The sequence below is a fragment of the Cheilinus undulatus genome, linkage group 23 (assembly GCF_018320785.1).
Source record: "Cheilinus undulatus linkage group 23, ASM1832078v1, whole genome shotgun sequence".
In the NCBI taxonomy this organism is placed as follows: domain Eukaryota; kingdom Metazoa; phylum Chordata; class Actinopteri; order Labriformes; family Labridae; genus Cheilinus; species Cheilinus undulatus.
This window is the reverse complement of record NC_054887.1, coordinates 27,836,600-27,861,309: the sequence shown is the minus strand read 5'-3', so window position 1 is coordinate 27,861,309 and position 24,710 is coordinate 27,836,600. Positions and strand designations below refer to the sequence as shown.

The 24,710-nt window shown below is 39.1% G+C and overlaps 1 protein-coding gene and 1 long non-coding RNA gene across 2 annotated transcripts in view; both read right to left on the bottom strand.

Moving 5' to 3' along the window:
• Positions 1 to 4,993, bottom strand: part of LOC121505616 — a 34,875-nt gene extending 29,882 nt beyond the window's left edge. The window contains exons 1-2 of the long non-coding RNA XR_005991575.1: positions 4,723 to 4,993; positions 3,996 to 4,090 (exon numbers count right to left, since the gene is read on the bottom strand). This is a non-coding gene — a long non-coding RNA (uncharacterized LOC121505616). The remainder of the gene's footprint in view (positions 1 to 3,995; positions 4,091 to 4,722) is intronic.
• A 2,573-nt stretch (positions 4,994 to 7,566) lies between these two features.
• On the bottom strand, positions 7,567 to 22,358 carry itfg2 (integrin alpha FG-GAP repeat containing 2). Its single transcript, XM_041780892.1, has 12 exons — positions 21,944 to 22,358; positions 20,034 to 20,129; positions 19,907 to 19,948; positions 19,634 to 19,811; positions 17,600 to 17,739; positions 17,263 to 17,408; positions 17,076 to 17,170; positions 16,917 to 16,970; positions 13,971 to 14,062; positions 13,505 to 13,622; positions 10,782 to 10,955; positions 7,567 to 7,718 (listed from the first exon to the last, which is right to left on the bottom strand). The coding sequence occupies exons 1-12, from the start codon at positions 22,037 to 22,039 to the stop codon at positions 7,651 to 7,653; spliced, it is 1,299 nt and encodes a 432-aa protein (XP_041636826.1). The 5' UTR covers positions 22,040 to 22,358; the 3' UTR covers positions 7,567 to 7,650.
• Positions 22,359 to 24,710: the final 2,352 nt, after the last annotated feature.

Below are 24,710 nucleotides of genomic sequence, written 5' to 3'. Positions count from 1 at the left end.
TAAACAACTGTGTATCTAAACGTCCCGTCGTGCCGTTCATCCTGCATCTATCCCCTGCCGAGCACAACGGGATGATAAAACGCTGCAGTATTAAGCCTGACGCGGATGAAATTGGTGGCTGTTAATCAGCGGTGTCAGTTCCCTCAGCAGCTCGGAGCTGTTGATGGAACGTGATGGAGCTCGTGTGAAGTCTCCTTTCCCCTTCGGAGGCCGAGGCAGCAGCTGTCTGTCAGTCAGGATCAGAGAGATATTTCTACACCAACCACCCACTGCGCCACCAGGACCAAGCATGGGAACTGAGCAGAGGCTTAGGATGGGGATGCTTATAGAAACAAGGAAGAGGGAGGCGGAGAAACTGACTTATGCCTGACAGTTATGTACAAAAAAAGCCCTTAAGTGTTAATGAATGCATTTATAAGTTGTGAGAGCCTGTACCAAAGTAGAAGTACTGATCGATGCTGACAAAAATCACAACGATCTTTAAATCTCAACCAATTTTAAAATATGGGCGACCACATAAATAAGGACAGTTTCAAGCAGTTTTAACAATAAAACCCACCAAATGTTCAGACTAGATGATTCCACCAGACGGTGGGGCCACATACCTGCTAGATTCAAAATCTTACAGAAACTTGCTTGATCCAACATGACTTTAGAAGTAAAAAACAGATATAAAAAACACTCTCATTGGCTGTTAGAGGTTGGCTGTTGGAGGCGGCCCAATCTGGAATCATAAACATCAAACATGTTTGGCATTTACAGAGCTTGAAGGGGGAATTTCATTCAATCAGGAACAGTAAAATTACTGGAATTACATCAAACATTCAAGGATAATTTGGACATAAACTCAGGTGCAATAAGACTTAAATCAGGCTCAAAATACTAAACTGATCTCTTGCCAAGAAAACATTTTCCTTGAAACTTTAAAAGAGCTCAGAATTACTGATCAGATAGTATCAAGTACAGACATGAAATATTAGAACAATCCGCTATTTTGCATGAGCAGGAGTTAATACGGTTTATTTACAACACAGGCGAAGAAGAATTTCTTCTTCTACTGCATATTTTCTGTAGATTTGACCAGTGGGATGATGCTGCGCATGTCAGAGCAGATTTATTCCAATCAAACATATGACGCATGAACATGCATATTTGAATCAGATCACATCTTTTAGCGTCCATGTGAACAGAGAAGTTAAAATCTCCGATGAGAATAAATTCAATCAGATTGTGAAAAAATGCTGATGTATATTCAGCTACTGACTTGATCTCAGGAAAAGGATATATAAGGCCATTCTGATTATTTTAGATCAGGGGTTCTCTACTGGTCAGGCATCAGGACCCACCACTACCCCCTTGTCAGAAATTGCAACCCATTTTTATTTAATTTTTTTACATTTTCAATTGCTTCGATGCTTATTTATGAAAGTATGTTGCAGTTTGGACCTTTAACGGAACAAAACAAGACTACACAGAGACAGGACAGCTCAAACATGTAGGAAAAGTGCATACATACAAAAGCATGCATGCATACATTTTATTTTTACTCCCTTTTCCCTGAACAGCATGCAATTTTAGTAAATTAGTGAGGAATTAACTTGTTATTTTGGAAAAAACAAGCTTTGTTATCCCAAGAAAATTAGATAAATAAGTGGAAATCTTGAGAAAATGAGACTGGAGACTGACTGCAATTGTCATCACAGGACAAGTACGTGAAATAAAAGTATGGATGTGTGTCCACTTAGGGCATATACTATACACTTTTTGCCACTATTGTATTTCTGGTAATTTTTTCGCGACCCATTTTTGTGTCCCAACCCACCACTTGAGAACCACTGTTTCAGATGGGATAGCTGATAATCTGCATGTTCAGGATAACTCTTGGCTAAATTTAAAGAATTTCAAAGACACTCCTGACAATGCCAGAAGGCACCACAGTGTGTGATGCACCCTAATTGAGAAAGGTTGGCCTATAAAAACAAGGTATCTTTTCCCTCTTTATCTGCTTGCAAATACCATCAGTTGGCCTGATTGAAGCTGTGACACCTGACTTCTCAATGCTGCAACTGTCCACTGCAACAGTCTAAAATGATCTCTTTGCATTGCAAAGCTTTGGACTAAGCAGTGCTTCAGTAATTTTCAACTGAAACATTTAAAAGCTGAATTAAAGAGGTTCTAAAAAGATGAAAAGATTTAAGCATCAATATGGAACTATTTTAGCTTGCCACCACAGTTTCAAAACATTTTGACAAAATACTGGGAGAATAGAGTCCCTTTGCATTTGTAGTAGTAGTCCTGGATCCAGGCTTTTACACTATTTGTCATCAGGTAAGGTGAAGAGGCTTTGTAGAATGGTTCTATGACAGAAGGTACATTTCACTCGTGTCTGTTTTCAAGCACATTAAGGCAAAGGCAGGACACCAAAAAATGAAAGAAAATCAAGAAAAAAGAGAGTGACTGAGGAAGGGGCCAGCCAAGAGTACATCTTGGCCTGAATTACTCGCTGGCAGTGATTTAATCGAGTATGTAGTTGTAGGGGTGCTGTTAAAATCTGGCATAATGTTACTTTAATGAGGGAAAAAGTCATAGTTATTTGATTTGTTTAGACTTTACTCCAGGATTTGCTTTCTTTGCAGAATGGGAAGTTTTTTGTTTTTTTTTCAGAGAATCCAATAAAATGACAGACTATCCTCCCAAAGAAAAACAACAGCTTCCGTCATCATAGGAAATCCCTCAAAATGCATGTTTATATGTTATAAGTTTATTTAAAAAATTTTGTCAAGCTGAATCAAATAAAAATTAGACACAATGGATGAAGTGTAGTTGATTGAAAAGTCTCATATATTTTCCTCTAACAAGCAGTTAGGGAGTGGTATAATGCAAGAACAGGACCTGTAAATGACTGTACCTGTAACCCTCAGAAACTTGTAAAAATATAAGTGTGACAAAAGCTGCAAAAAGATTTGGTGCACTGAATCCCATTGGACACTCAGGTGGTCTTATCATGTCTCCCACTTCCCACTCCTGATTCAGGTCCTATAAAAGCCTCAGTAAAGTTATCCTCACTCTATCAAACCATCCCTACCATTTGTGATTCATCAGCAGTGCTATATTCTGGGTGTAGGAGACAAGTAAATAGATCGTGAATGAATCACTAGTCTGGTCGGATTGTGCAATCAAACATAATAGTGACATAAATTCCCTGAACTCGTAGTCAGCAGGTTTATGCGCAAGGAGTGAAGAATGGATTTGAAAATGTTCTATGACTGAAATAAAGAATTAAAACTCCAGTTTTTATTAAGTTTAGAAGACAGCATCGTCCTCTTTTCCAGTTTTTGATGTTCTCATTATCTCATATGTTCAACATGACTACAGATTGTCTGAGCTCTTGCAGTCCGATACGGTTACAAGAAGTGACTGCCTCACTGAAGCACCCTGTGTTCTGATGCTGGAGGTTTCTGAGGGTGCCGGGATGTAGTAAGTGCTTTAGGAGGGGGTGGACTGGTAGTATGGGATCCATTCACAAGAGAGATTTCTGTCGTGTGAAGCAGCCACATTTATTTTGGCAGATTAAACTTTCAAGAAAGTTCAAAAGCCCCTTTAAAGCTGGATTATGCATTTATAATCCCTTCAGTTTATTGAAGGTTCTTGAAAGAAGCGTGCCTTGAATTTATGTCTCAACCATACAGAAATGTTACAGACTTAGGCAGGCTGGGAAAGCAGGGCTGATGCTTAATTTTGTGTGTGTTAATTTTTACAGTACTTATTTAATATGCATCTGATTTAACATGAGGCTGCTGCATCCGCTCATAATAGAGCACAGCCTGAAGGGAGTTTCAGCATGTTGTCATGCTGTCTGGTTCTATAGACAGGGCCCTTCTGATGGGTTCATCACTCAGTTAAATGCCTCATGGTAGGGGTCTTTAATAGACATCAATGCCTGCATTGTATATGTGAATGTTTTAACCTTTTTGCCTTTATAAACAAAGCCATACCTTAAATGTTAGACGCTGATCTTTGGCAGGAACTTGATGGCAGCAGGGCTCTCAGGGATGTCACGGCTAGTGGGTCAATGCATCCCTGTGATCCCCTGAGAAAGGAAAAAATTAAATTACACCGTTGGATGGTTTGACATGCAGATTTGTGCAAACATTCATGGTTGACATTTGAAGCTAAGGGTGAAAGTTCTTATCATATTGAATTATGTTGTCCTGAAAGAAAAAAGAAGATTACAGGGAGACATAGATTTGGGCTGAGAGCATGTTTAAATATACAAAACAGTAATATTTAATTGAGTACATAACTTTTTCATTTGTGTAATGCGCACAAATACAAAAGAAACAAAAATTACACAAAAATTACGAATTCAAAACATGGTTACCTCAGGAAGTTCTTATTTCGTGGATATTTCATTTGTGACCTAACGACCGTTGGACCGGAAGTTAGCTGCTAGCCAACTACTGCTAACTATCTAGCCAAAGTTATTCTAACATTTCGACACAAGTAGCAACTTTTAAACATTTGCGCTTGCTTCAAGGGCGATATAAACTCAGCGAATAACACCAGTGTTAGTTACAGTCAATTATAATAAAGCAGAATAATCAAACTTTAGTATGGAAACAGTACAACGCAACTGTTTAGCTAGCGTTAGCTGCAGCTAACGTTAACTCAAGGACGGTTGAACAAGTGATAGCTTGTATAAACTTCCAATCCAAACTTAACTGCCTTAACGGCGTTCAGATGGTTCTCTCTTTCACCGTCCTCCTTGTAGTCCTGATTATTGTCCATTTCTGACAACAAAATCTTCTCCTCATCAGTTTGCATCCTCTCGAATAGAATAAACAGATTGAATTGAGGCTGAATTGTATCAACCAAACCCCCCTTTTCAAGTAATTTCCCTCTATGAAAAGCGAATTAGCCCAAGATCTGCAAAGTTCAGATTTAATGCAACAGTAGTAACCTCAAGGTTTGACACCTCTGGAGTTACATTAGTTGTTTCACCTAAGAGCCAGACTTACAATGCAAGATCATAGAAGTATATAAAGTCAAACATCCTTTTTTTGGAATATAAACATGTTAAATTCAAAATAGCAATAGGAAAATAAATACAGGGCTGTCAAGACCAATTGCACTATTTGTGACTAAAGAAGGTCCACAATTAGTGCATCTCACTCACAGTGATGTAAAACAGTCCAGCACTGCTCTTCTTATTTAACTTTAAAAACTCACAGACAGCTCAGTCAACAATTTAAAAGTTATCTGTGCCTTGCGTTATCAAACATTTACCCTTGTACTGTCCCCATTTTTCCTTCTCAATCCATTTACAAGATCCTTTTTCCTTGGTTAAGTTTATGTTAAAATCTTCAATTTACCTATAAAATCAGGTCTGTATCCAAATGGGAGGTCAGTTACCCTTAGTTTTAGTAATATAAAAATACAAAGTGACACAATAAGTTTTACAAGCGGTAGGAATTTAAAATTTTATAAAAAAAAATACTAAAAGTAACTACAGAAATTCTGAGATTATTCACAATTAAAAGATGCCATCTTTTGACAGCCCTCATATAAAGTAATTCATTGATCAAAGTTTTGTCTTAGGAGGATCTAAGATGACGTACATCCACACATTTTATCTTACTAATTTTTTCCAGACTGCCCATGTGGGGAGATAAATGGGACTGTTTTCTGGGGCCCTGCCAAACTAGGGGACCATGGAAGTTAGCAAAATCATCGTCCATTGTAAAGTAAATCTGTGAAAAGCATTATTTTTTTTTAACCACAATAATGAGTGTTCTTTTCAAACTAGCACATACATTTCTCCATGTATTTATGCTGTAGTTTATGGCCTTCTTTATGTAAATGTAAACCCCTTTCATAATGAATTCAAATGGGTAAAAAGTGGCAAATGGGTAGACTCACTGTGGAAAGGGTTTCAAAGCAGAAGAATGGGTCGATTATGGCAGAAATTGGCAGAAAAGATTGTGAATTTGGATTAAAAAGTGGCAAAATAGTTTAAAAGAGGCAGGATTTGGATTAAAGTGGCAAAATAGACAAAAATGTGATTAAAAAAAAGTGGCAAAAGGGCAAAATTGATTTAAAAAAAATAGTGCTGGATAGATTCCTCTGAAAATATGTACAGAAAAAAGGAAGATTTTTTCTGCATGTATGCATCACTGTTCACTGTTACTATCCTGATTTTACCTCAGAGGACTGAATCAAATGACCCATGGATCCACATTATATGAGCACAAACTCCCTCAAGACAGTTTCTTCTTCTAAGCTGATATCAATCTGGCAAAAATATTGCAAATAAAAATATTGAAAATTTATTGCAAATTTGAGAATTTATGTTGCTAAATTGGCTGCAGACAAATCATAAATAGACACAAGGTCAGATAGATCAGGACAAGTTCATTCCCCCTGTGTGGTTTGTTGCTGGGTCAGATGTCTCAGACGTGTTTTATGTCCTGCCTGCCTGTTTGGGGAAAATATCAGAGCCAAAAGTCAAAGTCACGCAGGATTTAGTGAGGAAGAAAAGGGAGTCTGCATATTAAAAAGGCTGACATTTTCTAGAGGAAATCTGAATCAAATCAGGAGACAGGCGTTTGATTTTAACATAAATGGAGTCTGAACAAACAATCTTTGATCTTTTTATAAGAGATAAGATCCATAAGAATAACGATGAGATGCTGAATGACCATTAATGGTCAAAAACATCAATCAGTGAGCTTACTGCACAGGAATGTTTTCCACTTATAAGGACCAACAGCTGCTCAATGGTTCATGTTTGTTTTACTGATAAAACAGTGAATGGAAAGGTTACATTTGAAATAAAACTGCATATGAGGCGTATTATACAAACTGTGCTTTCAGTAACGTGTTATTTCGAGTTGACAAAGCAAGTGAAGGCAAACAAAACTTGCATCTCCATGAGCTGTGGGAGTCCTATAGGTGCCTCCCTCCCCCTGGCATGTCTCGAAAGGTTAAAAACACGGGAGACATGAGAGCCTGAGGCCGACCAGGACACCTGAGCCTGCGTTTACCCCGAGGCGCTCGCACACAAACACACAGAGCTCATTTATTTTGCATGAGAAAAAAGAGAGGCACACAAACACACAAAGGCAGTTATAGGATCCTCCCAGTGGGAACAGTGGGTGATTCCCACCACTACCTCCAATCATCACAACCTGTAGGAGCTGACAAACAAACAGTTATTATGCAACAGCTGTGTATGATTATGTAAGATGTTGAGAGTTTTATGTGATGCCTTGGGTAAAAATGTAAAGACACAGAAGAGGAAAGGAGGAAAAAGGTGCTAACGTTTGATCGGATCTTTTCATCAGCTTGTCAGTGCTGACTGACAGCAGCAGAATGCCTCCGCTCCTCCTTACTCACAGCACAGCAGGTTAAACAACACAGCGTTTTACTCTCTGGCTTTCATCCTCTCCACCCTGTGAGGAGCAACCCGGGCGGACAGAATACCAATGACAGAGAGGAGGATCAGAAACCTAAAACCCGTCATGTCTGTCTGAGAGGAACACAAATAACGAGCGGGGAGCCGAGGAGTCAGACATTCAGAGTTTATTACCAGAGTATTTACAGTCAGAGGGAGGTACCACAGATAGCAGTGTGCTGATGGGTGTCACTGTGTTAAGACTGGGAGTCCTTGTAGAGAATATCTGACACCAGTGTTCTGACTGCTGCTGGGTCTTCAGTATCTGTGGAGGGAAACACAAACACAGAAATGATCAAAAAGACTAGGAACTCAGCGTGTGAGCCAATAAACAACTTTCACAGTCTTCTTCTTTGGTGGGAGTTTAAACCAATTATAAGCACAGGAGGACAGCGTCTTTCTTCTCAGCTAGTTTCAGGGGTGGCAAGTTAGCCCATCCATGTACATTTTCAACAATTAGAGGCACTGCAAAAATCATTCACACCCCACTGTAGATACGTTTTTACCCTTACACTCTGAATACATTGGCACACCATATCTAAAGCCTGTTAGCATGCTAACATTAGCATTGATCTCTATGCAATGAAATCAAAAGCTATTTCAACCAAAAACATTTTAACAGGCCAAATTACATGTTAACATAGGAGCCCTTCTTTGTTATCACCCTGAAAATCTCTTAAAAAGACAACTTCTCCTGCGATGTAGTGCTTTCTTGAGTCAAAGTTAAGTGATAATTGAACTTCTATGCCACAAATTAAAAGCACAGGTCACTTTGGAAGAAATATTCAATTCTAGAAAGCTTCCAACCTTGTGATGTAGAAGTGTCAGACTCTATCATCACTCTGTCTTGAACAATGTTATTAAAGAGAGGGCACAGCAGGAAAGAGCTGCTGCTGACATTTTAGTTTTCTTTCATTGTTTTTCCTCTAAATTTCTCCAAGTTTAAGTAGACCTGCATTCAAGATAAAATGTGTATGTTCAGTGGTGAAGCATATCCCCTCCTTCTAACTCTACATATCAGACACATTTTCACACTTTTCTTTGTCTGCAGATGCCTCTCTCTCTTCTTTTTTCCTCCCTCATCTCTGCCTCCTTGTCCCTGGGCTGCTACATCAGAAATTTTCCACACTGGGTTAGGTAACAAGCCCATGAAATCACAGTCAAAAGAAACACACACAACAGGCCCAGAGGTTGAATTATTAACACGAGCAGCAGGAAGCTACGCTAACACAGCCACCAGGCTTCAATAAAGTCAGCTGGAACCTGAATTCTCATCTGTGTGCTCTTAATGCTCCAGCAAAGTCCTGCTAATAACATGTTTGTGCGTCATTAATGTTTCTGTCTAAATGAACAGGTTTACACTCATTTCACTTCTTTTCAGGCGTGGTTGACTGGCTGGTCATCCATGCAGACCAAAAAACACAGATTCATCTATATTTTAATCAGGTGTATCTCTGGTAAGATCACTGTATACACAGCAAGCATGGATGATGAAAATGCACCATGACAGATGCAAAATTCATGATCTAATAAAAGTAAATCTACAGGAAATATGAAGTATTGTGCACATTTACAATGATTAACCAAGCTACTGGCTTAGTTCAGCATTGTGTTTGTCAAGAGAAGTGTATTTCAGGAACATGCTGGTCAGCAGAGACACAGTTTCTAAAGTGTCAGAGAGCCATTGAGTCGGTATTGTCTGTTTGCCTAGGGCTGGGCAATATAGGCCAATTATCATATCTCCTTATTTATAAGCTAAATGCCAATGCATGATACATACCTAGTTTTTTTCTGCAAAAAAATAAGACATGCTTGCCACAGTTGGTGACATTACTAGGCAATTAATTTTTTGCTGGATTTTTTCCTTTTATGATGCACCAAATGTTTTCTATTGGTGAAAGGTCTGGAGCACAGACAAGTTAAGCACCTGGACTCTTCTGCTCTGAAGCCATGCTGTTGTGATAGATGTGGTCTTGGTTAGTCTTGCTTAAATAGTCGAGGCCTTCCCTGAAAGATATGTTGTCTTGATGGAAGTATACGTTGCTCTAAAACCTCACTTTTCCGCATTGATAGTTCCTTTACAGATGTGTAAGCTGCCCACACCATAGGCACTAATGCAACCCCATACCATCAGAGATGCAGGCTTTAAAATAAAACTGATAACAAGCTGGGCGGTCCTTTTTCTAAAAAGATTTTCAAAGTTTGATATCTCTGCCCACAGAATAGTTTTCCGTTTGCCTCAGTCCATTTTAAATAAGGCTTGGTCCAGAGAAGACAGCAGTGTTTCTGGATTTGCAGATGCAAGTAAATACTTTGTTTTAGTCTTTCTTGTTGTTCACTTTTTTTTTCTTTAAACAGTTTTAAAGTTGTCATTTACATGATAGAAACAAAGATATCAATCAATCAGTCGATGACATTATGTACAGTTGATGGTGGGATATTCAAGTCTTCGCAGTTTTGTGTTGAGGAACACTTTTCTGAAATTGTTCCACAATTTTTTTAAACACAGGTTTTTGCAGATTAGTGAATCTCTGCCCATCTTTACTTCTGAGAGACTCTGCCTCTCTAAAAGACTTTTTTAATACCTAGTCATCTTACTGAGATGTTGATATATCACCTAATTAACTGCAAAATGCTCCTCCAGCTGTTTTTTTTTAGTACCATTTACTTTTCCAACCTTTTGTTGCCCTGTGGGTTTATGAGATTTGTAAATCATTGAATTCTGTTTTAAATTACATTTTACACAATGTCCCAGCTTTTTTGGAATTTGGGTTGTATAACGCAAGCAGCTATTGCAAAATCCAGCATACAGTCTAAACTGAACAAATAGGCTGGCACTGTTTTGGTAGCTTATCAAAATCTGCACAACAAGATAAACTGAAGTCTCTTAAGAAATATGATTTTACAGGAATGATTTTCTCAGAGGTCAGGCAGACTTATGAAAGAGTTTACAACACACCTGAGGCACATTTATATTTTGTATGGACATTAAAAAAGAACCCTAGGAATGAAAAAATTGGTTAGCAGGGTGTCCTAAATCCCTCAAACACGCCTTAAAAGAAAGAATCTGGTCATGCGAGTTGTTCTTGCTCACAGTCCATTAAACTGGCCAACACGGCGGCCCTTGTTAGCAGTAAAATCTGCCATGTGGGGATCATTTTTCTCTTTTCTCTCTCATTAGCATTCAGGTCAGAGTCTCATGACAGAACGGCAGACAAGTTGGCTTCAAATATTCACAGTTGGTCTCTCAGAACAAAACACAGAGATGTGGGTTGGAATATGAAAGACAAACTCATAATTTCTGCCTTGGAGTTCTTAATTAACTTACCGACTCCCAGTGCCTTCAGGTGGCTCTTAAACTCCGGTTTCTCCTCCAGGACCCGGAATAGGTTAGTGGACTCCATGTGCTCCAGCTCCACCTTCCAGTAGACGTAGATTTTATGGTTGAAGCTCACGTACACCAGGCACGGGCTGTTCTTCCCCTCCTTACATGTATACTGACCTAAAACAGACATGTGGGATTTTAAATCAATACGTGGCTACAGTGTCATGATATGGTTAGACGTGTGAATCCCAATGAACACATCAGGAATCCTCTCCTGTCTGCCCGCTAATATGAGCCTCTGCAGCAGAGCCAGCATGCAAACAAACAGAGGAACTAATCTAATCTGCTGTAATGACCCCACAGAGCAGCAGAGAGCAGAGAGGAGAGGAGGAAGGTGGGAAGAAACAAACCCCAATTCACTGAGGAAGATCAAACACGGTCTCCAGTCTCTTTTATCCACTTACTCCTGTACATGTCGTATTAGCTCCTTTAAATAATCTGAGGCCTGCTCAGTCACTGTGGAAGGGAATATTAAAAGACAGGAGGAAAAAAAAAACAGAAGGAGAAGGAGCAAAGGCTGGATGGAGACAAAGCTCAATGTTGCCCCCTACTGGTGTCAGAAGATGCTCTAAAGTGTCCTTTTATTGACACAAAGCAGAGATTTCTTGGCCTTTATGACACAATCATTTAAGGAAAATATCTTTTGTCTGTATTGCAGGGTCCTAACAATACAAACTCTGATATAGCATTTGCAAAGTCTAGCAATATCTATAACTAAAAAGAAAAATAAAAGTCCTTGGCACCTAGTATTGACTTTTTCTAGTTTCACAACCAAAAATTGCAGTCAAACTCTTGCCTGCCTAAATTTTCTCATTTCTCATCAGTCTTAAAGATGTGGAACAAACACTGTTGGGAAAAAAAACAATATCTTAAGTCAATTTTCAAGAGTTTTAACTGGGTTATTTTTCAAATTTACATTGACATTCTGATATCCTTCCTGATAGACAATGTGGACTCCTTTTTTCCTTTCTTTTTTGCATCCATATGAAACCAAAGGTTCGTTGTTTAAGATTTATTTAGGGGCTTTTCTACCTTTATTAGAGAGAGATGGCACAGAGGGTTGAGCCTGAAACAGGGATGAGAGTGTGGGGAATAACATGCGGTTTAAGAGCCACAGGCCAGACTTGAACCCCGGCCATCCGCATACATGGGCTTAATGTTACTGCTAGGTCATCTGAGCCCCAAAGGCTGCCTTTCTAACTGACGAATATTCTACATCATCTTGTATCTTTAACCTATTCCCACATGCATCATTAGTCCTCAGCTATAATCCTGTGATAAATGAGCTGAAGACAAAGCAAAGAGTGTAACCTAGAAATCATAGGTCTCATGGGATGATTTTCATTATTTGTGTTAGATAAATCTCTATTTTTGTACAGGTTTGATTTTGATTGATTTTAATGACATAAATATAATTTTCTGTTTGTTGGGGTTTTATTACCTAACAATTAAAGGTCACATATTTTAGCCCTTTAAGACAAGTTTATATTGGTCTCAGAGGTCGCCAAAACATGCCTGTGAAGTTTGTTGCTGAAAAAACACTCCAGTATTGGATTTTTGCATGTCTAAAAAAACTGTTTCAGCCCTGATAAGAACGAGCTGTTTCTATGTCTGTGGCTTTAAATATTAATGAGCTGTCTGACTCCACCCCCTGACCACGCCCCTCTCTGGAAATGGACGTGCCTCTCCTGATCCTCCTCTAAGCAAGAGGGGCAATGGATTTTTTGGATTCTAAGGGGGGGATTGTGGGCAGGCCAGGGGCCACATTTTTTGCTAGAAACGCCTGATTTTTGCATAATATGTCCCTTTTAAGACAATAGAAGAATCCAAAATCACACAAAATTAGTTTAAAATGCAAAATAATGGAATTTCAAATGGGACAAAGGGTGTGATTAATTGCGATCAACTTCAGAAATTCTGGGATTAATCACAATTAAAATATTTAATTATTTGACAACCCCTTTAGAAAGTAGAAGCATTTAGGAACAACAGCAACTCAGCCACAAAGTGGAATACCACGCAAAATCACCCACCTTACAGTCCTTGAGTGGGGTCAACGACTGTTAAGGTGGGTGATGTGTTAAAGTCGCCAACATTTTGCTAGAAAAGCCTGAAAAAGTGTATTTTGCATAATATGCATATATGTTTAATAGACAAACTATCTATATGGAAAAGGGGAAAGTGTTTCCTAATGTGAAAAATGTTTCATGTAATGTGCTTTCTAAGCTCCTGTGTACCTTAGCTACCCATCTACCCAAGCATTAGGAGAGCTCATTAGCTTTACTTCTGTATCATAATATATAAATTACAAAAATCTTTGTTATGGTTGTGCTGCCTTTTGAGTGTAAGTCTTATATTTTTTGATCCTTATGAAGTCCTGAACACATCTGCCTTTGTTGTGTCCACATGCTACCCTAGGCTAACTAGCTGGTCTTACACAGCTGATGTAGAAGTAGTTGAAAGAATAAACAGAGTTAAGCCAGAACCTGAACTACTTTAAGTACTGAGCATGCTTGCCAAGTTGTGTTTTCTTTACGGAAAGACAACAGATGTGCAAAGAAAGGTTATAAACCTGTCTTTCCGAGAACATGAGACAACACTGAGTGAGTTAATCTGAACTGAGAGATTCTGAAAGATTATTTGGGGTTAAATTTGAGGTCACTTACCTGCGCAGAAGGCGTTAACGTTTTCATCAAACTGGAAGCGCACAACAGTCCGATTATGGTCGATGATGTACGTTTGTCCATCCCAGGCACACGCCACCACCTCCTCTCTGCCATCGCCCTGGAAACACATACACAACCTCATCTTGATCTTTAATATTACTTTTATTATTTAATTTCTACTGCATGAGTTTGAGGGTTTTTGAGTGGAGGCTGCTCTCTTGAAAAAGAGACTCTCCTGCCACAATAAGGTTGAATAAAATCTTATAAAAAACTAAGGATAATCAAAACAAGGAGTGTCTGTTGTGTTTTGGCCCATGTAAAAATATTACGCAGTTTTAGCTGCGTTTCTACAGCAGCTGAAAAGATGCAACTGAGAAATTTGAAGAAGCGATTGGGTTAGAATAAAGGAACAGTTAAATAAATATAAAGTAATCATTTATCTCCATATGCACCAACATATACTCACCGTAACGTCGAGTTTCTGCAAAGCAAAGAGCTGATGATCCACCTGAACAGACCACAACAGCTGCTCTGAACTGTCCATCAACTTCAGGGTACCTGCAACAATTACAAGTAAAAACAGACAGAGAAGAATGAGATTAAAGTGCACTTTTATGTGTTTTTTGTTCGTTGTAACTATTAAAGTTAGAGAAAATTCAGATTCTTAGCACTGAAGGGCGTCTGTGACTCAGTGGTAGAGGAGGTCAGGGGTCCTGCAGCCACATCAATGTTAGAAACACATTTAACCCCAAACTGCTCCCACTGCTGTGTGACCAGTGACGTAAAAGCCAGTTTACTATATTTAATGCCCCTTTGTTCAAACTTTTGTTTCTTATTTGGCAGATTAAACGAAAAACTACAACGATAAAGTCCAAATATCCTTCTGTGAGGAAAATCCTGCTACTCTAAGACGTTTTAGCCCCACCAAACTGTGTCATCGCTGACTAATAATCCCTGAAATTAACAGAGCTGAAGTACATCCTGCTAATGGCTCCTCTTAATGATCTTAATGATGTAGTTTCTCTCCTCTCCGCCGGCTTGTCATGGTGTAAACAGAGATAGACGATGAGTTGGCAGCCGGAAGCCTTCAGTGATGATAATCCCTCCATATCCTCTCTTGTTTAAATATTGATGAACTCTCCAGCTGCTCTCTGAGCTGTTTGCCAGAAATCTGCTGCTGCCAGGAGGATCCTCCATGCTGGCTCACAGCCACGGACGTACACACGAGTGTTTCCCATCCACCTCTGGTCTTAAAGGTATTACTACTACTGCAGGTACAACAGGTGGAAGACAAAACATATACCACTTACTAATTCACATTTCACCTCAGTGTGCAAATACCTCGTGGGTTAACTGGACAAAAAGAACCTTGTATAAGAGAGACTGCCCCATACTTGTCATATTTTGTGTTAGGAGCTGGTTTAGTGTTTGGTCAGTCTACTGAGCTTTGTAGTGTACTGAGATTTCCAACAGGGGGCAGTATAACCCAATAAACGGAGCATAAAAGTGATCCTTGTTCAGTTAACAACAGAGCAATGCAAGAATCTCCAAGTATCCTGTAGTAAGGACAACTGAATAACATAAAGTGATGACTTCATAAATGCTCTACAGCAGGGGTCATCAACTATATTTGTACAAGAGCCAGCTTTATTCTTAGCTAACACTTGGGGGCCAGACTTTCAGAGAAATTAATATGAACATTTTGATCTGATTAACAAATTATTGTCAAAATATTTTCTTAGAAATTTAGCCTTTAGCATTGAGATAACCTATACTGCAACCTGCGATAAGGGGCCGATTTAGATATATCTGCCACATTATTTTGGGGCTGTTTAGCTGCCCATCACTAGATTTGATGCTAACATGCTGTGTTTTGATTGGTGGAAAATCTGTGCAGGAAACAGTTCTTTGGTGCTGATTCTTGTGCATGGATATTGCACTCTTGAAGACACATGTATGGAAAGTTGATGCAAAAAACGGCAGCTTTGGTCAAAAACAGCTGATTTGTGTGTTAATCATAAATCATGTAATAATGGCGAAAACTGGATTTATGTAAACTTATCAAACATTGAGTCATACCAAGGTTATCACAGTTTTGGATTTTTCATTAGTATTTATACTTGGTTTTTACTTTTTGTTTAGGATTACAGTTAAGTTTTTACGTTTTTTCTTGTGGTTTGTTAGTTTAGTCTAGTTTTTTAATTTTATAAAAATGCTTCGTTTTAGTTAAGTTTTTATTAGTTTTAGTGTTAGTTTTACTGGCAATATGGGAATTTGTAAGGGACGAGACCCAAAAGGGCTCTACACTTTTCTCTTTATTTATTAAATTTTCATGTTTGTATACAACTCAAGACCCAAAATGACCACTGTATAAAGTATTTCCAATCAAAATAAAGGGATTTTACACTCCCCAGGCTTGGGTGTCCACGTCAGTCTGCTGCTGTCAAAGACTAACACTAAGGAGATTTTGTCTCTAATTTTTTTATTTTAATTAGTTTTGTCAGCACAGAATTAAGTTTCAGTTAGTTTTTTTTTTTTTTTGTAAAGCTTAGTTTTAATTTAGTTTCAGGTAACTAAAATTATTATAACATTTTCGTTTTATTTAGTTAGTTTTAGTTAACATAAAATAACCTTGAGTCATACCTGATAAACTTTTTCCATCTCGATTGGTTTTGGGGCTGTTTTTATAGCTGTAATTATTTTAAAATAGTAAATAGCAGAACATATTTTTTCTCCTCACATTTTCTGAATTTCTTAAACTTCTAGGGGCCAGATAGAGAGCTGGGGGGGCCTGATGTGGCCCTTGGGCCGCCAGGTGATGATCACTGCTCGGAAAAATGAATGGGCACAAATTCCCAATATATTTAAGGAATTAAGTCTCAGAGCATTCACTCAGTTAATGCAACTATTTTATATTGCTAGCAAAATAAATTTCCCCTCCAAACAACTGTTTTTATTCAAGTTTCCTTTCAAAACCCAAATTCTTTGCTGGAAGCTACATTTGAAGACATCATGGTGATGTTTATTTAGCTTCAACAGAGTCATATTAACGATCAGACCTTAAACACATTGTCATATCATGTTGCCTCATTTCATTTGGCTAACTAGCATCAGTTCAGCATTAGTATAGGTGTTACCACAAACACTGGCACATCAATGTTGATAGCAGCTTATATTAGTTGTGCAGAATCAATTGAATGGTGGTATCTGGTACGCCTAACTGATTAAGAGAAGAGGAGTTTTGACCTCTAGGTCAAACTTGGATCTGTTTTTGTCATCAAACATAAGAGATCATTTTGGGAGGAAACTTAAACTGCATACTGAGGAAAACCATGACGCATACATTAAAATGTATTCAAACGTGTTTAGGTTTGTTGCCAAGTTCAAGAAGTGTTTCAAGTTTATGACTCACCATCCAGAGTACAGAGAGCAAACAGGCCACATTTAGAAGATTCCTCTTTAGAGCCTTTAAAAAGAAAACACATAAACTCAGTAACTTACAGAATATATTATATCTACTAAATATCAAAGTCCACCTAAAGAAATAATTTAGGTTAAGCCGGTTTTCTACCTTTGCTGATGCTGCCAATAAGATGAGTGGAGACGTTCTTGTTGTGGATCCGCCCAGTGGTCAAGTGAAGAACTACGTCTCTGGAGGGCCCTTCACTGTGAGCAAAGAAATCAGAGCACATTTATGCGATCAATGGCAGTTTTTGATGTCACTAAAGCTTGTGATTTTGGTCTGTAACAGGGTCTACCTCCCAGGGGTGGCAGGAGCTTCTTCTGTGTCACTGGAGTCCTGTTGGGTCCAGGAGCAGAGCAGGATGGCGTACCCACAGCCGGGCTGGGACACCATCAGCTCTGGTAAACCCTCAGGACCTGGATTCACTGACAGACTGTCCACCTACAAATCAAAATAAAATGTTATCAAAAGAAACAAGGACATCATTTTCCATTGATCAGAGGTTTGTTTTCTTTTTCTCAAACCAGTCTGAACAAGTCTATGGTTCTCCTCTTTAGAACATCACAGATGTTCAGATCGCAGATGTTACTGAACATTTTCTCTCTAGGACTGAGTGTTGAAGCTCAGCATACCTGTCCCTCCAGAAGCCATTTCTTCAGCAGGACCAGCTGTCCTGATCCCAGGTCTGAGTTGTCAGACGGCTCCTCCCAGCGAAAAGCTCGAACCACCCGGTCTGTATAACCCACCACCAGCTCACTGCGGCCGTCACCGTCTGCAGAACAGACATGTGTACTCTTTGACCTTGTTTACACGTTGCATTAACATCTGTGCTGGATAATCAGATACCAAATGGTAATCCTTAATGCTAGATGTAAATGTACCTCAATGCACACAGTCATTGGTTTATTATTTAACAGTTAAGACTGCATAAGAAGTCGGTCTGGGATGCCTTTATCTGGATTGGTTTGGTAGTTTAGATGCCCACACACACAGGTAAGCATTTAAAGGGGACATATTTTACCCTTTTAAAACAAGTTTATATTGGTCGTACAGGTTCCTAAAACATGCCTGTGAAGTTATTGCTGAAAAAAACACTTCAGTATAGGATTTTTGTATGTCTAAAAACCCCTGTCTGATTCCGCCCCTCTCAGGAAGTAGATGTGGCTTAATCGATGTGAAAATCTGAGAATGGCTTGTTTCAGCACACATTTTCTGAAGGGTGGGGGGGGGGTGATTCTTGGGGGGATTGTGGACAGGCCATGGGCACATATCTTTGTTCGAAAGCCTGAAAAAGTGGTTTTTGCATAATATGTCCCCTTTAAGGCTGTCACCCCTTGTTGTTGTAATCTGAGGCAAACCACGCCAATGAGCAAAAAGGATTATTTATATATATTCTTAAAATATGCATGGCTTTATCGGGTCAATCCAGCCTTCCTGGCCACTTGTTGTCTTTAAGCTTACAAGTATTGTAAAATATCTGATAAAGTAAATAAATAAACATGTAAATTGTGCATCCTTTAAAAGCATGTTTATGTCAAAATAAGGGAGAAAAGCTGTTAACAAGGTACCTCTAGCCTAAGCTTGAGGCTAGGCATCCCTACATGCTATGTACAGTGAAGCAGCTGGCAATACAAGTCAAAAGGACCTAAATTAGCAACAAGTTAAGAGGCTAACAGCGGCCAGCAGGGTCCCAATTTACTTTGAACTTAGTTATCATGTAAATTTAAATAGTACCGAAACAAGGTTTATTTGTTGGTAAGTATTCACAAATTCCTATATACAAGCATTTTCAAAAAGGAAAAGCTGTTCAAGAGGGACTGCCAGCCTCTTAGCTAATGGCTACTTAGCCACAGTTGCTTTGTATTGTAAGTTGCTACATGATGCAACTTACACGGGCTACCTTGGCATGAGCTAAGAGGCTAGCAGTGACACTTTTCTCCCTGATTTTGTCATACTCAAACCTTTAAAGAAACTGGTGAGAGTCTATTTAGTAAATAAACCTTGTGGTCTGCTAGTTTGATTGAAATGACTCCACAATTCGAGTGACCAGCGAGGCTGGACAGATTTAAGTAAACCAAAGTAAGCCTGTGCCACAGAAGGTAGGTCCTTCTCAAAGTCCAGGATCCTTCCTCTGTAGGTAAGGTCCTTCTGAGTCGGGTCCTACGGAGGGGAGGCAAGAATCCTCCATGGCAACTGTTTATCACAAATTTGGAACAGGCTTCTGAGTGTGTGTGATGATGTCACTGAAAAAGTCATGCCCATACACCTGGCAGCTGTAGTGTTGTACTACTTTTACCCACCAAGTTTTACTTTGATATCATAAAGTTATGATTATAACATGTTTACGTGGAAACATGGCAATTCTTAGATTTAAAAGTGCACTGAGTGATCGAGGACCCAGCCTCCTCCTGATACTGAGCTATCATTTTAATAGAAGCATAAGGGGCTTGCGGGTAATTCCTGCTGTATTACTGGGCTGTTATCCACATAAGAGGGGAGCAAGTGAGTTCTGCAGGTCATCTCTGGAGTTGAATGTACATAATAATATACTTGGAATCTGATTATCCAGCATGGCAGTGAATTCAAAATGTAAACAGGCTCTGATTAAATCAGAAACACACCATTTATGTATGTTTAGTTTATGTGAATACAGAGGCAGAATTTACCGATATCGCTGATGAGGATGACTTTGGTGTTGGCAGGTATGTGCTGGGTGAAGAGTGGCTTCTGGTCATCTGAGGACATGAACTCGTGCTGACTCGATGTGTCTGATTTATTCGCAGTGGCAGCTGTCAGGTCAAAGAGGTGAAACCAGCCCTCTGCTCCCACAGCCACCACAAAGTTCTGTCAAACAGGAAGAAAACAAAACACACACCATGATAGAAATATCAACACCAAAATCTACACAACATCCTGCTGCTGTTAACTTCATAACTCACCTTTCCTTTGTTGCAGACGTCTCCAACGGCAACACAAGTCAGCTGCAGACAAAGACACATTGAAAGAGCAGGAATGCATTCAATTCAATAATCTATGTTAGAACAGTATTGTAGTTTCTGCACTGACCATGCCCACACAGGTCCGGGTTATCCAGGGTTTGGAGTCGTCATTTTTATACACCAGCAGCTTTCCACTTGTGTCTCCAACAACCAGCTCATTCAACTACAAAAAAGGCATCACATTATATTTATGAAACACAGCATGAAGTTAGACCCGGTATCACATATCTCACATACAGTATGTCCTTAACAACATCCCTTCATTTTGAGTGAATCATCACCTTACTTTGCTTTATTTTCTTTAATACTTCTGCTTTCATAACTACAAACATGTAAGAGTCTGTCCTCTTCAAATTTTCAAGTAATTCTTCTCCTATTTATCTTAAACTCTCTCTACAACATGTCAAGAGACTTTGAATACATTAATATATGATACAGATATTTTTTGGAATAATGGCAACTCTAATGAAAGCTTCTCTTTATTTTATAGCACTGGTAGACTCAGGATGTTTCAGGGGCAGTGGGAAAATGATAAAAGAGCACCCACTCTTTTTCATAATGACCACACCTACACTTCAGTAAAACAGGAGGAATAACAAAGCATTTCACTACTATTTCAACAAAAATAGAAAAGGAAGGATGTTAATGAAAATAAACTTTATGCAAATGAGCCTATAGCCACTGGAAAACAACCCTGGAGGGCAGCTTATCACTTCATGTCCAATAGAAGGTCAGTTTGCAGGACAATTATTCAACATATAATGAATTGAATTTCAAAGGTAATCTAGAAATACTTTGTCATAAATTGTCCACTTGAAGGACATTTAAGAGGGCACTTGTCAAATTGTTTCTGTTTATAAGGCCCTTAGGAGGGTATGTCAACTTGTGTCTATTTAGAGAGGATTTTAGAGGGCATTATGTCAAATTTTCTCTATTTAGAGGGCACTTTAGAGACAATTTTTCAAATTTTACCCATCTAGAGCCCTTAAGAGGGCACTTTTTCAACTGACGCACTGCCAAACTTTCCCCACAAAGAGGGAACTTGGTCAAATTTTGTTCACTTACAGCCCTGGTTCCCAACTTGGGGTTTGGGACTCCCTTGGGGGGGGGGGGGGGGTGTTGGGGTGCCAGAGATTTCAGGGGGGCGCGATGGCCTGTCTGCTCTAAGGTTGTTAAAATTAGGTTCACTCAAACTACGTAAAATTGTGATAAAACCCTTAGGAACGGTTCTTACCAAGGTCTTTTTCTAATAACACTTGTAGTTTGGTGCTATTGTGTTTGGCTTTAAACAAAGACAACAATTCAAATTGTGTATTTTTGACGCAATATGTCATTTTTTTTCCATGTGGGTCAAGGAGGGGCGCAGCTCTTTTTAGACATTGCCAAGGGGGGCTTAATAGAAGAAAGGTTGGGAACCACTGACTTAAAGGGTACTTCAGAAGGCACTGTGTCAAAGTTTGTCCATTTATAGGGCCCTTAAAAGGGTTCTTTGTCAACTTCTATTTTAAAAGCACTTTAGAGGACACTTCACAACATTTTCTCCACATACAGATGACTTCGCATTACATGTATAGCACTTGAAGCAATTTCTTAAATTTTGTCCACTTAGAGGGCACCAATGAGGGTTAGTTTCAGTGTTTATCAATCATAGGGGAATACAAGAGGGAACTTTAGAGGCTATTTTTGAAACATTAGGGAACCAACGTAGAGCTCTGAGTCTATTAGTGGTATACCATAAAAAATACTCATTGGTTAGACATTCAATGGAAACAGGAATTCGTTTTCGCCTTTAACAACCGTAATAAAAACAACCTCAGACTCTTTAGGCTGGAAGTCACCAGCCAACACGGTCACCATTTAAGCCGTAACACCAACATTCCTTTCAGCGTGCTTTTCCCCCATATACTTACTGGTTTAAGTTTGAAATACGGAAAATACCAACATGACTGAAAAGCTAACATAACGTAAATAACTTACTGAGTCATTGTCTGCATCTCCCAGACAGATGGCATGTGGAAACAGAGTTCCTGTAAAATCCAAACTCACTCGCTGAACGTAGTTTAAAGCCCGCATAGCTTCAGACGTAAACTAAATACGACCTCTTTAATTCATATCTAACAATCATGCAGATGTTTGAGGCGAGAGTCAAACTAAAGCTAGCTTCTGCTTGCCAAATTTAGCTAACATCCTTCAACAGGGGGGCTAACTTAACGTTAGCATCCCCCTAGAAGCGTGATATGAGATAGCATGCTAACAAAGTAACGTCCCCCTTACATGTCGCATTACTGCGTTAAATTAAGGCTATATTATCTATTTTTGGCAGTAAAAAATAGTAGATGAAGATGCAGAGTTTCATTCGGCTCACGCTGCGTCCCAGTAAACACAGGCACGTGACCTCATCAGTATGGAAGGATAGAAGAGACAAAAAGATTGATTTTAAATATCATTATAGTACTTTCTATTTTCTTTCAGCATTTATTCAGAATAACCTGTTATTTCAGGCTTTATTTAAAAGTATAAAGTTGTCATACGAATAACAAAAAAACGATATTTAGGAGCAGAATTTGATCGTTTTACTCTGATCTCGTTTTACATGAATGGAGGAATGAGGTGCTGCCATCTAGCGGTGGACTGCTGTAGGTGCACCAACAACTTGTAAACATTTCTGTTGCACACCATTTCTTCTTTATCTTTGAATGACTGCATCCCTGGATTTTACAGATATTACCATATACTACACTTCTACTGTGTAATGACATATTTTAACCCATTCAAAGAGGAATTCTGTCCTAAACATAAAGCATCAAATCAGTGACATATAGTTATGTGGATGCAGAAAAATCTTTTCGTTTTCCCAAATTCTTTCATTCTTTTGTTTCCCCTTATTTAATATTTTATGACACCCTACAGCTACTGGGATTTTGCACCATTCACAGACCTGATAAAAGCAGATTTGACACCCAGTGTCGAGCGCCTCTGTTGTCCTCTAGAGGGCGACATTTAATCATAACTTTGCATTTGAGTTGGAAAACAGCAGAAGCATGAGGGAGGGGGTGTTTACACAATTATAAGACAGCAGACAGAAGTCCATTACAGATATACAGATTCTAACATATGCTCTTGGTTCTCTGTAACAGGTTGCATGGGTTATATACTATGTTTTTCAGTTCTTTTGCCTATTTGTTATGTTAATCCTCTTCATCTTAAAGGCTATTTTATTTGCCAGAACATGCAAAAGTTAATTTTTTTCCCTTTTGTGTGAAAACTTTTCGAAGTTAGTCAATAAAAGTTGTGTTTTTTTTATATTTCTAAGCAAATCACTTGGGTTTTATGTACAAAATGTAGGCCAAGACTTCAACTTCTGCAACAAATTTCTTGAAAGTAACATTTTGCACATATGCACAATTACATAATACTTACATAAATGACTACTTTTCAATGGTGTCCTTGTCTGTTGGTGCACCTGCACAAAGAAAAATTGTGGGAAAAACAGTTTTTAATGACAAACAAATTAGATTATCCTTCACATCACAGACAAAGATTGCATGGATGATATGGTCACTTCTGAGTTTTTGTTTTATTGTCTCCTCACAGCACAAACCAAAGAAGAGACTAAAGTACAGAAAAGTGGTTTAAGGGGAACTCGGGCGCCCAGATGTCATATTAATTATTACACTCAGCCATGACTGGAAAGCCCCTGAAGAAAAACGGAGCGCCCTCCCAGCCTCTGGAAGAGCAGCAGTAGAGGAGGAGGGAGAGAAAGTCCTCACAAAGCGCTAATTGGACCCTGGAAGCACACTGACAGGGCATGGATAGGTTTCAGAAAGCCTGGCGGTGGCGGAGGGGTGCAGGGGGAGGCTGAATAGAACCCACGCTTCTTTTCTAAACTCTCTTGCTGCGCTGAAAAAAAGGAAAGGGGGAGACAGGGAGAATAAGGGGGAGGGAAAGAAAAGAAAGTATTGGTGGTGAGGTGGAGGTGGTGGAGGAGAAGGAGGGGGCTCTACAATGCAAGCTTGATTTTGAATGCCACTGCCAACGCAGAAAAATTGCACAATTTATTACAATCTGCTTTTCAGGGCGCGCGAGCACGAACACACGCGCACGAAAATAAAGAAACAGAGGGGGAGGGGGAGCAGAGGTTATCTGCACACACAGACACCAAAGTAACTTGGCTTTGAAAGACCCTTGAAAAAATGATTTTAAAAAACTTTGTGCGTAAAAACTGGAATATTAAGCGCCAATTACGCACAAAAAAGTTTCGAGTTTATCTCTTTTTATAAAGATTTCTGTCTATTATTTACAAGATGCATGTCCAAAGACGAATTCCGAGCTGTTTAGTCTACTGGACAGAATGAAATCACATTAAAACAGAGAGTAACTTGGTGCGTAACGGCTGAAAATAGCGCGTAAATTACGCTCGATATGTTTAAATCCAATTTATTTTTGATTTCTCTGTGTGACCTTGCACATGCATGACATACACACGAGAACATGTAAAATGAAGTATGAAAAAAGACAGATAATAAAGGAGATGTTCGTGCGTAAAACCAAAGAATCAACAGCACACCCCTGACCCTGGTTCATCCTCTGTGGTTAATTACGCGTCCACGCACTGCGCATGCACGCCCAAACAGAAAAAAACAGAGAGGGTGTTTTTCTCCTTGTTTTGTTCCGCGCTCAAAGACTTGTTTTATTATTCTGCACTTTTTCAAAGCGACAATAATCGACAGGACTCGGCGCGTCG

Bases quoted from the DNA above. Each gene is read 5' to 3' on its own strand.
- itfg2 (XM_041780892.1), bottom strand. From the start codon at position 22,039: ATGCGGGCTTTAAACTACGTTCAGCGAGTGAGTTTGGATTTTACAGGA. The intron at 19,949-20,033 runs GTCAGTGCAGAA...CTTTGTCTGCAG, and splicing joins CCCGGACCTGTGTGGGCATG to CTGACTTGTGTTGCCGTTGG. The intron at 16,971-17,075 runs GTAGAAAACCGG...TTCTTTTTAAAG, and splicing joins TATTGGCAGCATCAGCAAAG to GCTCTAAAGAGGAATCTTCT.